We start from the raw sequence: 17,443 nt of genomic DNA, 5'->3' as shown, positions 1-17,443 counted from the left end.
TCGCCTGGCGCTTTGGCCAGTTGGGAAACGGGTATGACGACCTGCCTCCTGATTGGTGGGGATGAACATTGTGTGAAAATGAATTTGCTATCGTCACACAATTGGGTGCGCCCCGAGCTCACCCAATTTTGAAGCCTATTAGAGCCTCTGGCTCCAATCAGGTACTTAAAAAAAAAAAAAAAAACACAAAAAAACCGCACCCTCCCACCCCTGCCATAGGAGTTCATGCGTCCGCGTCCTGAAAGAGGCCCGGCGCATGGATAGGGGGGGCGGCACCTATGCACTCACAATGCATGGGCCGCCACTGATTGTTGCCCACGCCTTATTGCTTGGTTATATTTCATGATCTGTGAGTACGAGAGCTGTGTCCTGTACGGTATGATTAAGAGAATAGGCATTTTAACTTCCTGTGAATTCCTTATCTTGATGTACATTACAGGACTTGGCCCCTCCCCTCTGTGTCTTGATTACTCCTTATTGCTTTTTAAAAAATGGGAACCTCATGGAGGGGGCAAGGTTATTTGGGTATGCTCTAGCAAAGTTTTTTGCCAGTATCTAATCACCTGAAGGTGGCAGCATATTAACCATGGTCTTTAAATACAAGTCTTACATTGGGTACTATACTGCTAGATAAGGAATTTTGCAGGCAAGTCAAAAGTCCTATTTTTTTTTTTTTTTCTTATTTTGATAACTGACCCTTCCATTCCCATGTAATATGTACAATTGTAATAACCTGGTTCATTTTGCAGGGTCACGTCAAGCTGTCTGATTTTGGTCTTTGTACGGGACTGAAGAAAGCCCACCGGACAGAATTCTACAGGAATCTGAGCCATAATCCTCCCAGTGATTTCAGTAAGTGCCGTACAGTCCTGTTTCTGTGTCCTTGTATAACATGAACTGCAGGTCTACGTAGAGAGAGCCTAAAGCCATTTGTGAAACACTCTATACCTTCTGTGATTGCATGTTCTGAGGTTCGAGAGGAGTTACCAGACCCCTTGCAGCTCTGGCAACCTAAAACAATTTACTCAGTATGCTGCCGCCAATGCCACTTTTTCATCTGTCCTTTTTTTTTTTTTTTTTTTTTTTTTTTTTTTTTTTTTCTTGCAACTTGTACAAAAGTTTCATGTATATTTTGCACCATAATATAACAAATCTTTTTCATGTCAGCATTCCAGAATATGAACTCGAAGAGGAAGGCAGAGACATGGAAGAAGAACAGGAGGCAGTTGGTAAGTACACAGGTGGGAAATAAAATTTGTATTTAAAACTTGTAGCGTATATGAGAGGGAGCAGTAATAGAACTTAGTGAGATTACATAGAATGCACTTTGTCAGTTCATGGACTGCACATTTCCTAAAAGTAAATTATATTGTACATTCACCTTGAGCTATTACATATGTATTATTATTGATTGATGCCTCAGGCTTTTGCTGTAATGGAGTGGGGAACATTAGGCCGCACCACTGCCTCTTGGGGAGGGCAGTAAACATGATCACATTTGGTAAATTCTGAGACCTGAGCTTATTCGGGTAGATTCTTGCAGCAGATAAAGATGTGTTGGGGGGTGAGTATACTTGGGGGAGTTGGGCTATCAGCAGACGCTGGAACTGAACAGCTAAATTGTCCATTCCTCTTCAGTGTACTTTCAGAGTGACTATAGGAATGATGGTGAATTGGAGTGATTTGATAGGGACAGATGATATCACAGCCATGCGACTATCACATGATCAGGCTAAAAAGAAGGTAAATTCTGAGTTGCTATGCTGAATGGTTGGTTAAACGCTATGCTAGTAAATAGTTTTCATTGTTATGTATGCTGCAAACCATTGAAATGTAACATAATTTCTGGCCAGTATAGGATTCTGCACTTCTTTGCCGTTTTATGTTTTTATGTGTCTTGTGTTCTACTGATCCAATTAATCATTTATTATGTGTCATGTTTCAGGCCTACTCCACAGTTGGGACTCCCGACTACATCGCCCCAGAAGTCTTCATGCAGACAGGATACAACAAGCTTTGTGACTGGTGGTCGTTGGGTGTCATCATGTATGAGATGTTAATAGGTAAGCATGAATCTAATGAAATATTGCAGCAGTGCTGACTTCAGGAAGTCTACTTTATCTACAGACTGCAGCATCTTAACAAATGACTGCAACTTTCCACCAATATTGGCATGTGGTTAAGGCTGCAGTTTGTGTTCAGACTGAGGTGCTGCCTAAGTTGAACAGCAAAATGCTAATTACTGACCCCATGTGGACTGTGTTCCCTGAGTGATTTTACAGATAACCTGTCAGCTTAGAAATATTGAAGATGCCAAAGCTAAACACCACTGGCTAAGTGGTTAGCACTTCCCCCTAGCAGTACTATGGTCGTCTGTTCGAATCCCAACTACGGCACTACCTGCATGGAGTTTGCCTGCATGGGTTTCCCCCCCTGCACTCCAATAACATGCTGGTAGGTTAATTGGCTCCTGTCAAAATTGGCCCTTATATATGTATGTATGAGTGTGAGTTAGGGACCTTTAGGATTGTAAGCTCCTTGAGGGCAGGGACTGATGCAAATTTACAATATATATGTAAAGTGCTGTGTAAATTGATTGCATTATATAAGTACCTGTAATAAATACAAAAAATATATGACAAATTATAAATATTTTTTTCCATCCAGTCCTGAGATTTCTATATAGCTCAGCCTACGCACAGCCTGGACAAGAGGCCTGTTTTTTTGCTGCTCCAGTCAAGTAGCATTAGAAGGTCTTGTGCCACCCCCAGCCTGTGACTGGACATTGAAAGGAGAAGCTGTAAACTCACACTTGTTCTGCTTTTCCCAGATTCAGTTTAAGTTCAGCTGTATGTGGGCTGTAAGAAGCTGATCAGGTAAATTCAGGCCCAAACTCTGGTTGCATTTAAAGTGATTGTAAAGGTTTGCTCTTTTTTTTTTTTTTTAAATAAAATAAATAACAAAAATGCCTATACTTGCCTGCTCTGTGCAAGGGTTTTGCACAGAGCAGCTCCGATCGTCTTCTTCTGGGGTGCCCCACCAGCGCTCCTGGCTCCTCTTCATTGGGTGCCCTCACAGAAAGCTGCTTTCCCTGGCGAGCATGTTTCCAAATCCTAGTGCTGCATCCATTGAAACATTTGGTGTGACCCCGCCCTCCACTCCCGTGTCACTGGATTTTTTGATTGACAGTAGCGGGAGACAATGGCTCCTGCTGCTATCAATCTATCTGTCCAATGAGGAGAGCTGCTGGGCTCATGCACATCGCTGGATCAGATGGACTCGGGTAAAAAAAAAGGGGGGGGGGGGGGCCTCTGGGGGCAGCAAAGAAGGTTTTTCACCTTGATGCTTAGAATGCATTAAGGTGAAAACCTTGAGACTTTCGTGTCATTTCATGTCTTTTTATTTCTGCCTGAGTTTTGACTTTAAAAGGACAATAACTACTAACTTTCTGTTAGTGTTTACATTTGTTCTTTATGGTCCCACTGTATGTAGAACATAACCACCCTTTATTGCTCGCTCTTGAGTTGGTCTAGTCTTGACAATCAGTGCCCTGATTACCTGTACAGTTCTCCCCCTGCAATGAGATTCCGCTCATCGGCTCTTCTCACCTCATACTCTGTCAGTGTGAGGCAAGAAGAGCCGATCAATGGCACTTCAGTGTTTACATGTGACCGGCTGTAATCGGACACAGCTGCTCACATGGGTAAAGAGCCGCGTCATCGGCTCTTTACCAAGATCAGGCTCGCGCCATGTCCTAGGAACATGGTGCGATCGCCTCGTGTGAGCAGTGACACTTGGGCGATGTCATGATGTCACCCCAGAATGAGAGTGGGTCCCGCCTGCCTTCATTCTACGATACAGCAGGCAGGATCCCCTCTCGTTCTGGGACGATGTCATATAACATCACCCCAGTGTCCTTACTCGTACGCAACGATCACGGTCGCACCGTGTTCCTAGTACACAACGCTAGCCCGATCTTAGTAAAGAGACGATGATGTGGCTCTTTACCCATTTGATCGGCTGTGTCCGATCACAGCCGGTCACATGCAAACATGTCCCACTGACAGAGTGTGAGGAGAGCCAATCAGCGGCATCTCATCGCAGGGGGGAACCTGTACAGGTAATGGGGGCACCGATCGTCAAGACTAGACCATCTCAAGAGCGAGCAATAGACGGTGGTTATGTTCTACATACAGTGGGACCATAAAGAACAAATGTAAACACTCTAATAGGAAGTGGGACAGCAAAAAAGTGGAGATTTGCCGCAGGCTGAAAGCAATATAGAAGGAATTTGTTTGAATAAAAAATGCATACTTGAATATGCTGTATTTTTTGTTTTAAACCATAGTTTAGCATCACTTTAAAGCTTCAGTCTATAGGGCTGCCTGTCTTGACTTCATTACTTATTGAATGACCGAAGATTAAACAAGTATGAAGTATGCAGATTACTTGCAGCTTGCTTGTCGCAGGTCTGCAACTTACAGAGGGATGAAGGAGCATCCATCCTAAATAAGAAAATAATGGTTAACAAATGCAGTTTCCATTTTCCTGTGGTGATGCATAATCTTTCACTGCATCCAAAAATAGCTGTGTAGTTGACATTTTGATAAGTAACAAGCTCTTTCATCATCAGTTCTTCACAGTTCCTGATCTTGGCTCTGTGAACTCTGTGACATAATCATTGTCGTTTTGATTCATTTATATAAAATTTATGTAATTCTGTTAATTGTTGTGCTTGTTATGCCAGTGATTTATTGTGGCTGATATAATTTAAAGGTCTTTGTTGTGCGTTACACAGGATATCCTCCATTCTGTTCAGAAACACCGCAGGAGACGTATCGGAAAGTGATGACCTGGAAAGAAACTCTTGTTTTTCCTCCTGAGGTGCCAATATCTGAAAAGTCAAAGGATTTAATTCTCAGGTCTGTGCCAGGCCACATGGGAGGGCAATGGCTGGGTATTAGTGATGCATGGATAATAGCCTGACATTCGCCCTTTATAGTTGATTCCTGCTGCTCCTTTAAAGGGTTCTTAATGCCACAAGTATTTCCTGGACTTTCCGACCACGTGATCACTGTGATTGTCTGTCACAGCGATCACATAATCGGGAACCATGCTACTGGCTGTTAATTGTGAATAGTGACCAGGAGCTATCGATGACACTGCTGTCAGTGCTGAGGGCACCAAGTGAGTGTGCATCCAACACAAAGCAGTGGCATTAGCTGTACGCATATATACAGTGGATATAAAAAGTCTACTCACCCCTGTTAAAATGTTAGGTTTATGTGATGTAAAAAAATGAGACAAAGATAAATGATTTCAGAACTTTTTCCACCTTTTAATGTAACCTATAAAATGTACAACTCAATTGAAAAAACTGGAATCTTTTCGGGGGGGTAAAAATAATGTGGTTGCATAAGTGTGCACACCCTCTTATAGCTGGAGATGTAGCTGTGTTCAGAATTAAGCAATCACATTCAATCTCGTGTAAAATAGGAGTCGGTACAAACCTGCCATAATTGGAGGCGTGGCCATGACGTTCATGTGAGCAGTGGTGCTTCACAGTAGCTCTGCTAGTATCCTGAGATTTCCCCCGTTGTGAGACTTCAAAACTGGTGCAATTGACCGAATCCTTCACTTCCGGGGTAGAGTCACTCCTGCAGCTGCTCACAGCAGTCCAGTGAAGCCTGCAAAGATGACTAGCCAGCTGGGAGACAATATCAACACCACAAGGCTGACACAACATGGCAGACCCCCGCTGACACAGCGTGTTGGGTTAGACAGAGTGCAACTGCAGCCAAGCTGGAGAAGTTTGCTCATGATCAGAGCACGCACAAGAAGCTGCACAAACGCTCCACTTCTCCCATGGCTACTGGAGCTCAGCAATCCTCAAAGAGGCAAGCAGAACTGGCTCAACCCGTGGCAGAGGAAATGCTGGCAGAACTCCTGGGACCCGCAGTGAGTATCTTTCCATCGCCATTACACGAGACAACAAGTTTCCCTGACACGGAACACATGGAGCCCACGCTGCAAGATATCCTTACAGCAGTGCAGACTTTTGACTCTTCTATTGCTAATCTCTCCACTGAAGTTAAAAGCATGAAAGAAGATTTATTGCACATTAGGCATGATATGCAGAAAATAAGAGAGCCGCTACTTTAGAGGGTAGAGTGAGCTCAGTTGAGGATGAAATGCCACCATTGCTACAGGATGTTCGTCTGATACTGCAGCAAGGGTCGAGGATATTGAACAGGCTCACACGTAATTATAGTCGGTATGCCTGAAAGACCAGAAGGCAAAAACTCTGTAGGTTTTATTGAAAACTGGCTGACTGATACATTTGGGAAAAATGTGGAAAAGGTGGAAAGGTCTCACAGGGTGCCATTTCGAGATCCACCGCTAGGGGGCCCTGATTGACTATTTCTGCTAATACTTCTTTATTACAAGGACAAAGATATAATTTTATGGCTGGCCAGACAACAGGCAGAGGAAATTATGAACAGTTCCAAATACCAGTCAATATTGGCACAAAACCTTTAGCCTTTTGCTAGAAAGCTGAACATGAAGAGGAACGTCATCGTTCAGCATGATAACGATCCAAATCAACAAAGGAATGGCTTCACCAGAACATTAAAGTTTTGGAATGGTCCAGCCAGAGCCCAGACTTGAATCTGATTTGAAAATCTGTGGGGTGATCTGAAGAGGGCTGTGCACAGGAGATGCCCTTGCAATCTGACCGATTTTGGAGTGTTTTTGCAAAGAGGGGGCAAATATTGCCAAGTCAAGATGTGCCATGCTGATAGACTCATACCCAAAAAGACTGAGTGCTGTAATATACATCAAAAGGTAAAAACAAAGTATTAGGCTGAGTTCACATCATTGCAAATTGGATGCGAGGTCCCCGCAGCCAATTCACAATAGCAGGAGAATTTGACCGGCTCTCTATGGAGCCGGTTCACATATCTCCGCAGCAGGTCCGGTGCATTTTGCAGAAAAACGCTGTGCGTCTTTTGGTCCGTTTCAAGTGCAAATTCAGCCCAAAATTAGTGCTGAAATCGGACCAGAAACGGTGAGCCAGTATGCACCGGACCCCTGCTGTGAGATGGATTTGTCTTAGGTGTGAACCGAGCCTTAGTTTAAGGGTGTGTACACTTATGCAACCATATTATTTTAGTTTTTTATTTTTACTTCCCTCAACCTAAAAGATTTCAGTTTGTCATTCAACTGATTTGTACAGTTTATAGGTCACATCAAAGGTAGAAAGTGTTCTGAAATGATTTATCTTTGTCTCATTTTTTTTTTTTACATCACAGAAACCTGACATTTTAACAGGGGTGTGTAGACTTTTTTTTTATATCTACTAGTATATGGTAGAATATTAAAGCCCACCAGTTTGTTTGCCATAAACATAAAACTCACATGTGTTTCTCACACATTGTTTTATTTCAGGTTTTGCAATGATGCAGAAAACAGGATTGGCGCAAATGGCATTGAAGAAATTAAGAGCCATGCTTTCTTTGAAGGAGTAGACTGGGGCCATATAAGGTAGCAATAATTTTGTGTCTGGTACATGTGTGGATATGCAGATGGCCTTTTAGTAAATCACAGGCATTCACTGACCATGTAAAAACACTGAATTTATCTGTCCCCCCCTCTTTTCTCAGTTTATATTCTTTTTCAAAATAAGCTCAATTTTGTTTTTTTAGATTGCTGCATCTTAGGGCTAGGCCAAGCTCCCTGTACCTGCCTGCACTCCCAGTGGTCTAGTTGGACTTTACCTCTCTCCCTAAGCGGCACCTAATTGCACCGCTCAGTCCTGGGGTAGAGTGAGCCATGCCTGGGTGATGGGGGGGCTGCTTGTAAACAGGCTAGCCTCATAGTAAATAGGCAGACTGACGCAAATGTCATTCTGCCCAAAGAGGACCAGTGGTGCCAGGCTTGGAGTTCTACTTCAAATGCGGTATATGTATATGACTTTGGCCTGGTATCAGCCTCTTGCAATCCCTGTACAGTAGGACTGAGAACCAATCAGGTGTGCTGCATGCATATATGTTGACAAACACCATGCTGATAATAGGAGAGAAAGAAGTGAGCAGAGGAGTGACCTCCTCACTCTGCTTCTGCTCTTTCTTTGTCCAGTCAGCAGGATACCCACCCCCTCATTTGAAGTCGTGCTGTAATATCAGCAGAAAGTAAGGTAAAATCTTCCCATCAGTCAAGGGCAGCAGTAAGAAGTCTTTATAAAGATTAAAAAAGGTTCTGGTTGAGAGTTGGGCTAGGTTTGTGGTATTAGCAGTATCCTTTGTTATAAAATGCCTAAAAAAATGAATAAAATAATGTGTGCATTAAATATAACACTTGTCCTTTATGATGTGTATATCAATATGTTTAGAACACTAAACTTAAATGTATATTGTAGAAATCGGCAACAAAAAAAGAGTGTATTAACGCTGAACTCCATGCAGGCATTAAAGACACAAACTGAAGTGGAAGTGTGTTTTGTAAATGTGCAAGTACCTGAATTTGACTTGGTACCAGCCTCTTGCAGTCCCTGTACAGCAGAGCTCAGACTGTGGGAGAAAGAAGCAGCACAAGGACCCAATGAGCTCATCAGTGTGCTGCTTATCCTTCACTGTCCAGTCACTGGTTGGGGAGGGACATTAAGAAAAATAGGGTTAGAAACTAGAAACCAAAATACAGAGGGGCATGGGGAAAAATATCTGGCAAACGGTGATGGAATTTAACCCCTTATCGTCCGCACTATAGCCGAATGATGGCTACAGCGCGGACCTACTTTGCCGGGAGGCCGTCATATGACGGCTTCCTGCGCTCGAGTGGCCTGCGAGCTCTGTGATCGAAGAGTCTGAGACTCTGCTGATCACAGATCGGCGTAAGGGGTCAATCCCGACCCCTTACCACGTGATTAGCTGTCAGCCAATGACAGCTGATCATGTAATGTAAACAGAGCCGAGAAGCGGCTATTTTTTCTGCTCGTGCTGATAGCGCGAGGAGAGAAAAAAAGTCAATCACCAGCGGTTGTCAGAGGGACATCGGTCCTGATCAGAGAGCTGCCGCCGAGTGATCTGTGCCCACCTATTTGCTAAATTTTATAACTATGGAAAATGTTTTTATTTCTTTTATTTTTCAAAATTTTCTGTCTTTTTGCTTAAAAAAAAAAAAAAAAAAGTAAAACCCCCAGCAGTGATTAAATACCACCAAAAGAAAGCTCTATCTGTGTGAAAAAATGATAAGTTTCATTTGGGTACAGTGTAGCATGGCCGTACAATTGTCATTCAAAACGCGACATCGCTGAAAGATGAAAATTGGTCTGGGCAGGAGGGGGGTTTAAGTGCCCAGTAAGCAAGTGGTTAATAAACACTGGCACTGGAGTAGCCTGAATCTTGAGCAGCTGTGCATGGCAACCAGTCTAGCTTTTCAAAGCTTAAAGAATAAGTTCACCTTTTATACTACACATATATGTTACCCTTTTCCCCTCATTGTAGGTGTAATATGTATTTGATCCCCTGCTGATTTTGTACGTTTGCCCACTGACAAAGAAATGATCAGTCTAGAATTGTAATGGTAGGTTTATTTTAACAGTGAGAGACAGAATAACAAAAATATCCAGAAAAAAACATTAAAAAAAAATTAATTGATTTGCATTTCAATAGGTGAAATAAGTATTTGATCCCCTATCAAGCAGCAAGATTTCTGGCTCCCAGGTGTCTTCTATACAGGTATCAATCTGAGTTTAGGAGCACTCTCTCTTAAATGAAGTGCTCCTAATCTCAGCTTGTTACCTGTATAAAAGACACCTGTCCACAGAAGCAATCAATCAGATTCCAACCTCTCCACCATGGCCAAGACTAAAGAGCTGTCCAGGGATGTCAGGGACAAGATTGTAGACCTACACAAGGCTGGAATGGGCTACAAGACAATCGCCAACAGCTTGGTGAGAGGTTGACAACAGTTGGTACTATTTATTCGCGATTGGGAAAAATGCAAAATATCTGTCAATCTTCCTCTGTCTGGGGCTCCATGAAAGATCTCACCTCCTATGGTTCAGTGATCATGAGAATGGTGAGGAATCAGCCCAGAACTACATGAGAGAATCTCGTCAATGATCTCAAGGCAGCTGGGACCATAGTCGCAAACAAAACAATTGTTAACACTGCTCAAAAAAAAGCACACGTGCAGGCCTGCCTGAATTTTGCTAATGAACATCTGAAAGATTTAGAGGAGAACTGGGTTGTGGTCAGATGAGACCATAATCAAGCTCTTTGGCATCAAATCAGCTCACCGTGTTTGGAGGAGGAGGCGGCATGCTGCCTATGACCCCAAGGACACCATCCCCACCGTCGAACATGGAGGTGGAAACGTTATGATTTGGGGGTGTTTTTCTGCTAAGGGGACAGGACAACCTCACCGCATCAAAGGGAGCGATGGACAGGGCCATGTACTGTCAAATCTTGGGCGAGAACCTCCTTCTCTCAGCCAGGGCATTGAAAATGGGTCGTGGATGGGTATTCCAGCATGACAATGACCCAAAACACACGGCCAAGGCAGCAAAGGAGTGGCTCAGGAAGAAGCACATTAAGGTCCTAGAGTGGCCTAGCCAGTCACCAGACCTTAATCCCATAAAAATATGTGGAGGGAGCTGAAGGTTCAAGTTACCAAACGTCAGTCTCGAAACCTTAATTAGAGAGGATCTGCAAAGAGGAATGTAGTTGTAGTTGGCCACCAGGTTTGCACACAAGAAACATCTGACCTCTGTGATTGCAAACGAGCCTTTCGCCACCAAGTACTAAGTCATGTTTTGTGAAGGGGTCAAATACTTTTTTCACTCATTAAAATGCGTATCCATTTATAACTTTTTTTGAAATGCGTTTTTTCTGGATTTTTCTTTTTTTTTGTTTTTTTTTTTTTTTGTTCTGTCTCTCAGTGTTAAAATAAAGCTACCATTAAAACTTTAGACTGATCATTTCTTTGTCAGTGGGTAAACGTACAAAATCATCAGGGGATAAAATACTTTATTCCCTCACTGTATATATAGGGTGTAACATGTGCTAGTCTCTGCAGCCCCCCACCCACCCCCCTTTGATTCCCCAATTTTGACATTGAATGGGGGATCTCCCCCATCACCGTCGCAATTAAAAAACAAAAAAAAAAAAACAGAGTTCTGTGAATGTGAACTACAAACACTGACCGCTTTTGTGGCTGTCGGCTTGTAGTTCTCAATGAACTACCTGGACGCTGTTGACCTAGTTAGTTCGTTGAGTTTTCCTGTTAGAGTGCAGCTGCCTGCCTGTATGAGGTATGAGCACACAGCTTACACAGCCTACAAGAGCCTTGCACAGCTGTTCCAGATTCTGTCTGCTCGAGTTTTAGTAAATGCCTCCCAGAAAATATTTTATGGAGGAGGAAAAAATATGGGGGATTTAAAATGTGGCAGTGAAGGGGGGGGGGGGGGGGTCATCACCATGGCCTTGTATATTGAGTTATATGCATCTTCACTCCTTGTACCCTCCGCCTTTCTCAGTTGTCTGTCTGAAGAGATGAATGGAGATATTTAGCGTTTGTTTTAAAAATTCACTGTTTCTTACAGAGAGAGACCGGCAGCAATAACCATTGAAATAAAAAGCATTGACGACACTTCTAATTTTGATGAGTTCCCAGAGTCGGATATCTTACAGCCAGGTATGGAGACACATCATGGTAAGCAACATTAGGCAAGAGTGCCATATCTTTATATATTTATTAAGCAGGACACTGACCATATACACAGCAGTTCTCAATCAATTTTTTTCAGCTTTTGATTGCAGAATAAATTAAAGAGTATGTCAAGAAAAAAAAACTCTTCAGTACTAATATACCACACTTCTCCATATTATATCCTCTTAAAAATGCTGCAAGTACAAAAAAAAAATACCTGGCTATCTTTCAGAAGTCGAGTGCGCTCCTATATTCCTGCTTAGGCGGATAACACATTGCCTTTGCTGCACTCAAATCCTAAGCAGTGTTGTCAGTCCTGCCGACGGAGCTACAGAACTCTGCCTATCCCTGCCCCTCTCTGTCCCTCTTGACATGCATACATTGAATTCTTTCCCAGCCAAACAGTGCTGCGGCATTGATTCCCAAGAGCCTGCCCACATAGTGTGAAAGGAAATGTAGTTCTGAGGGTATAACTACATTGATAAAAACTGAACTCCCTGCAAAAATGTTACAAGCCTGATGCTGATGTCACAGGGAGTAATAAAAGTTGTTTCTTTGTACAGGAATAAGGTAGAGGAAAAAAATGCTGGGACATGATAAAGGGTATGACGGAGGTATTGGGGATTAATGTGGGTAATGTCCAGACATACACTTTAGATATAACTAAGGCTACTTTCAAACTGGGGTCGCCCATTTTAGCAGTGCTTTAGCGCTGTATATAGCGCTCCCAAACCGCCCCCAAAGATGCTGCTTGCAGGACTTTTTTTAACGTCCCTCAAGCGCACCGCCCCAGTGTGAAAGCACTCGAGCTTTCACATTCGGACAGCATGGGAGGTAGTTTTCGGGCACTATTTCTAGCGCTAAAACGCCTGAAAACTGCCTCAGTGTGAAAGGGGCCTAAGAAAATGAATTTACACTTATACGAGATGACTGCAGGATATTGTATTCATGATTCTTTGTGCGTATCGTTGAAGGAATTTTTTGTAATTGTCCTACTGTTTTAATATTGTGGTGAACCAGGAGGGTAGAGAGAAATCAAACAGAGGCTAAGCACACACAGCCCGGATGTTGGGCCATTTATTGAGCAGGTTTTAGCACACAATATGGAAGAACGGACCGGAATGGAAGGGACAAATATAATAGGAATGGGTCAGTGTGCCAACGATTCACAAAATGGGAATCCAAGGGCACCACCAACTCCAACAACGATTAAACTTGTGTCAGTCCTAGCAGTCCCAGTGTCCCAACTAGCACAAAGCCAATAGTAAGCTACAAGACCCAGCAGTTCTAATCTGCTTGTTTAAATCTCCTTTTAGTCTTCTGCCGCCAAGACCCTGCAACCATGAGTTTCTCTGTGTTAATCGTTGGAGTAAACAATGAGTATACGCTTGACACTACTATTTATTTTTTGTTTTTTCTGAGCATAGAGTTATTATATTGTATCTGGAGTTTAGCAGTGAGAAACTTGAGCCAAAATTCCTGGTGCCAAGGTGTCTGGTTATATCCTGGAATAGGATATGTTGAAGCCTGTGCTCTTTGCTGAATCTCTAAGGTAGAAAAGTATCACCAGCACACCATTGTATCCCTCCAGCCCATTATTGTACTGACAGCCGACACCCACAGCAGTCAGAATACCCAAACATTGACTGTGCCTTGAATGGATGTAGCCACTGTTCAGCCGACGATTTTCAGGTCAACTTTTTTGATTAAGATTGAAGTATGTTTGGTCTTCGGGTACTGACAGGTCAGGCCACCCAAAGCCCTTGGCCAGCTGTAGCATACAGTAGGACTTTAATTAAATGCGAAACAATGCAACGTTTTGGAGGACACAGGACCCCTTCCACAGGCAGCAGTGACAGTCTTACAGGAAATAGACACAAGGTTTACATACCCTACACCACCAATCTAAATCTCCATTTTCTTACCAAACAATTAACGCACACAAAAAATATTTAACCTTTAAAAAGCAAAATAAGGCAAATGGGTTTATACATCTATGTCCCTAGAACAAGTAACATTAACAATCTCCCATTGGCGATTGAACATATCGTAACCTATAAAACCCGCCTGTCAGGGCCAAGGCTGGAGAGGAAGTTGCCCCAGCCTGGAAGTGCGCCATAGAATCTGCTCCTGGCAGAACTCAGTACAAATCTCTGTACAAAACAATGCCACAATAGTTGGGAACTTGATGGAGAACAATGGGGAAACTGGATGCAGCATGATCACCGAAACGTGTAATATACATATCTTTTAGGCAGTCTATAGGAAAAACAATGAAGAATCTAGAAAATACCCTGGTGACCTACAATATATGAAGGAAAGCGCTGCAGAAATCCATGAGCCTGGCTGATTATGCTCTGCCTAATTTGTTTTTATTATTTTAATTTTTTTTTCAGAGGCTGCAGATTTTTCTTTAACATCTAATACTACTGACCTGATATATATATTTTTTTTTCTTCAGTGCCAAACACCACAGAACCAGACTACAAATCCAAAGACTGGGTCTTCCTAAACTACACCTACAAACGCTTTGAAGGCCTGACGCAGCGCGGCTCCATCCCATCCTACATGAAATCAGGAAAGCTATGAGTTTTGACAACCAACTTGGGTTGGAGAGTACACAATACTCAGGTATCTGCCAAGTCAGACTTGTTTGGCAGATGGACCTATCCGCCGACAACTTGTTGAACTGGTATATACTCAAGGAAAATCTGCAGGAATCGGATTCCTTATGACTACAGAACCGTGTTGGCAGAGCCAGCTGGAATTTTTTTGTTTTTTGTTTTCCCTTGTTGGAAAGGGATGGGATTTAAGTTATCTTGCAAGGGTACTGCATTGAGCATTAAATCGTATCAGTTTCTCTCTGAACACTGGGCACAGAGGGTCTGCTCCTCTTTAGTGACATCCTTTGCACTGTGAGGCCCTGAATTGTAATTGCTGCCATTTACTGTCACACTGGCCTTTAGGAAATGACGACCGCTCAAGAGTTATGGCGGGAATTATGGGCTGCAATGTGCTGCATCTTAGCGGGGCAGTTCAGTTGCCATTTGAAAGAAAGTCATGAATTTCTTTGTTACTTCACTTTTTTTTAAAAAATGTTTTTAATTTGTAAAATTATTTATTCTGCACTGTATTGGTTTGTTTCGTGCTTAGCTTATGTATGTTTTCTTTCTTTTTTTTTATTTTTTAAACTATCTCCATTTTAAGTGGTCAGGGAAGGAGGAGTCATGATTTGGTTCACAGGCCATGGAATTTCTCTTAAAGCTTAATGTTCTGTCCATTCGTTCCTGTTTTAGTATGAGAGGTGGGAGACATGCTGTTTAGCTCTGAATGAAATGAATGTACTAAAAATAAATAAAACCATTCAAAGTAATTGTTGACCTGTATTGACAGCTTTGGTTAATAGTCTTACATTTGATCAATCACAAGAAAACCAGAAGCTGAAGTTGGAAATTGACCTTAAATTTGCCCTCCCTGGTTTCTGGTTTTCCCCCTCACCAGCATGCTATTTTTTTTTTTTTTTTCTAATCTGGTAATTTTTATTAGGACGTTCAGTTAAATTTTTGCCATTTATGTTTTTAAAAACCGCAAAATACCCAACACAAAATCAGTTACTATTTCCTCCAATCACCAACACTTAGGTTCAGCATGTACTGTAGAAAGTACACGTAGTACAGAAGTTCTTTTATAGAGAGATGGCAATAGAGGCTAACATGTAATCATGTACATGAAGTACCAGCTAATTGAAAATACATTATTAACTGTAATAGGTGGTTTAATTTCATAATTTTCTGAAATTGTACAGGGTTGGGAATTTTAATGTAGCAGTTACCAACATAGTGGGGGGGGGGGATGGGAGAGGACAGCCAGGCTGTCCACAGTTTAAAGAACTTTTCGGTGCATCCTCTGTGCTGAAAAATATGCTTTTTTTTTTTTTTTTTTTCTAGCAGGGAATTAACAGCGTCTTTCAATTGGGTGAATGTTTAAGGTCAATTTCAGTTTCTGAGCTACAAAAAGCAACCTTGTAAGTGGCAACTGTAGAGACTCAGGAACCACATCCTTGAGAAGGATTCCCAGTATACCGATTTTAGGGTCTTGTGAAAGTTATAACAAGTATAAACATATTCACTATTTGTTGGAATATGAAGGTCCAATATCTAAATAGTTTTGGACATCTCCACAACTAGTGGATGAGTGTACCTGTGTCTCCTGAGCACCTAGTGAAGTAGGTAAGTTAGTTTGGACCCAAGAGAATTTCTGTTGGGTATGATGCACTTTGTGGAGTATAAAGAGTTGGGAAAGTCTGTGGATTGGTGAAAGGGAAATACTCAGCACAGTCTCCTAGGCCTTGTTTCTTTGATCCAGGTCTAAGAGACCAAGGTTTCGATTTAAATATTTTAGGCAGTGTGATTAAATACCGGATTTAAAGTGTACAGTGGGGACGGAAAGTATTCAGACCCCCCTTAAATTTTTCACTCTTTGTTATATTGCAGCCATTTGCTAAAATCATTTAAGTTCATTTATGTACATACAGCACCCCATATTGACAGAAAAAAACACAGTTGACATTTTTTTAGATTTATTAAAAAAGAAAAACTGAAATATCACGTGGTCCTAAGTATTCAGACCCTTTGCTGTGACACTCATATATTTAACTGTCTGTGCTGTCCATTTCTTCTGATCATCCTTAATATGGTTCTACACCTTCATTTGAGTCCAGCTGTGTTTGATTATACTGATAAGACTTGATTAGGAAAGCCACACACCTGTCTATATAAGACCTTACAGTGCATGTCAGAGCAAATGAATCATGAGGTCAAAGGAACTGCCTGAAGAGCTCAGAGACAGAATTGTGGCAAGGCACAGATCTGGCCAAGGTTACAAAAAAAATTCTGCTGCACTTAAGGTTCCTAAGAGCACAGTGGCCTCCATAATCCTTAAATGGAAGACATTTGGGACGACCAGAACCCTTCCTAGAGCTGGCCGTCCGGCCAAACTGAGCTATTGGGGGAGAAGAGCCTTGGTGAGAGAGGTAAAGAAGAACCCAAAGATCACTGTGGCTGAGCTCCAGAGATGCAGTTGGGAGATGGGAGAAAGTCAACCATCACTGCAGCTCTCCACCAGTCAGGGCTCTATGGGAGAGTGGCCCCCCGATGGAAGCCTCTCCTCAGTGCAAGACACATGAAAACCCGCATGGAGTTTGCTAAAAAAAAAACACCTGAAGGACTCCAAGATGGTGAGACATAAGATTCTCTGGTCTGATGAGACCAAGATAGAACTTTTTGGCCTTAATTCTAAGCGGTATGTGTGGAGAAAACCAGGAGCTGCTCATCACCTGTCCAATACAGTCCCAACAGTGAAGCATGGTGGTGGCAGCATCATGCTGTGGGGGTGTTTTTCAGCTGCAGGGACAGGATGACTGGTTGCAATCAAGGGAAAGATGAATACAGGGATATCCTGGACAAAAACCTTCTCCAGAGTGCTCAGGACCTCAGACTGGGCCGAAGGTTTACCTTCCAACAATGACCCTAAGCACACAGCTAAAATAATGGAGTGGCTTCACAAAAACTCTGTGACTGTTCTTGAATGGCCCAGCCAGAGCCCTGACTTAAACCCAATTGAGCACCTCTGGAGAGACTTAAAAATGGCTGTCCACCAACGTTTACCATCCAACCTGACAGAACTGGAGAGGATCTGCAAGGAGGAATGGCAGAGGATCCCCAAATCCAGG

At 42.5% G+C, this 17,443-nt stretch overlaps 1 protein-coding gene across 7 annotated transcripts in view; it reads left to right on the top strand.

Moving 5' to 3' along the window:
* The window catches only part of STK38L (serine/threonine kinase 38 like), a 74,770-nt gene extending 59,685 nt beyond the window's left edge, over nt 1-15,085 (top strand). For 3 of the 7 annotated variants that reach the window (XM_073621738.1, XM_073621739.1, XM_073621740.1), the window contains 8 exons: nt 750-852; nt 1,168-1,229; nt 1,639-1,743; nt 1,946-2,063; nt 4,799-4,922; nt 7,450-7,545; nt 11,606-11,715; nt 14,174-15,085. In XM_073621738.1, coding sequence (XP_073477839.1) covers nt 750-852; nt 1,168-1,229; nt 1,639-1,743; nt 1,946-2,063; nt 4,799-4,922; nt 7,450-7,545; nt 11,606-11,715; nt 14,174-14,301 — 846 coding nt within the window. In that variant the 3' untranslated portion in view covers nt 14,302-15,085. Of the gene's footprint in view, nt 1-749; nt 853-1,167; nt 1,242-1,638; nt 1,744-1,945; nt 2,064-4,798; nt 4,923-7,449; nt 7,546-11,605; nt 11,716-14,173 lie in introns of all 7 variants that reach the window. The other 4 variants (XM_073621742.1, XM_073621745.1, XM_073621744.1 and 1 more) reach the window with 4 other exon arrangements.
* The last annotated feature ends 2,358 nt before the right edge of the window (nt 15,086-17,443 follow it).

Source organism: Aquarana catesbeiana, linkage group LG03, assembly GCF_042186555.1.
Source record: "Aquarana catesbeiana isolate 2022-GZ linkage group LG03, ASM4218655v1, whole genome shotgun sequence".
Classification (NCBI taxonomy): Eukaryota; Metazoa; Chordata; class Amphibia; order Anura; family Ranidae; genus Aquarana; species Aquarana catesbeiana.
Note: the sequence above shows the minus strand (reverse complement) of the source record. Positions and strands in the feature narration are given on the sequence as shown.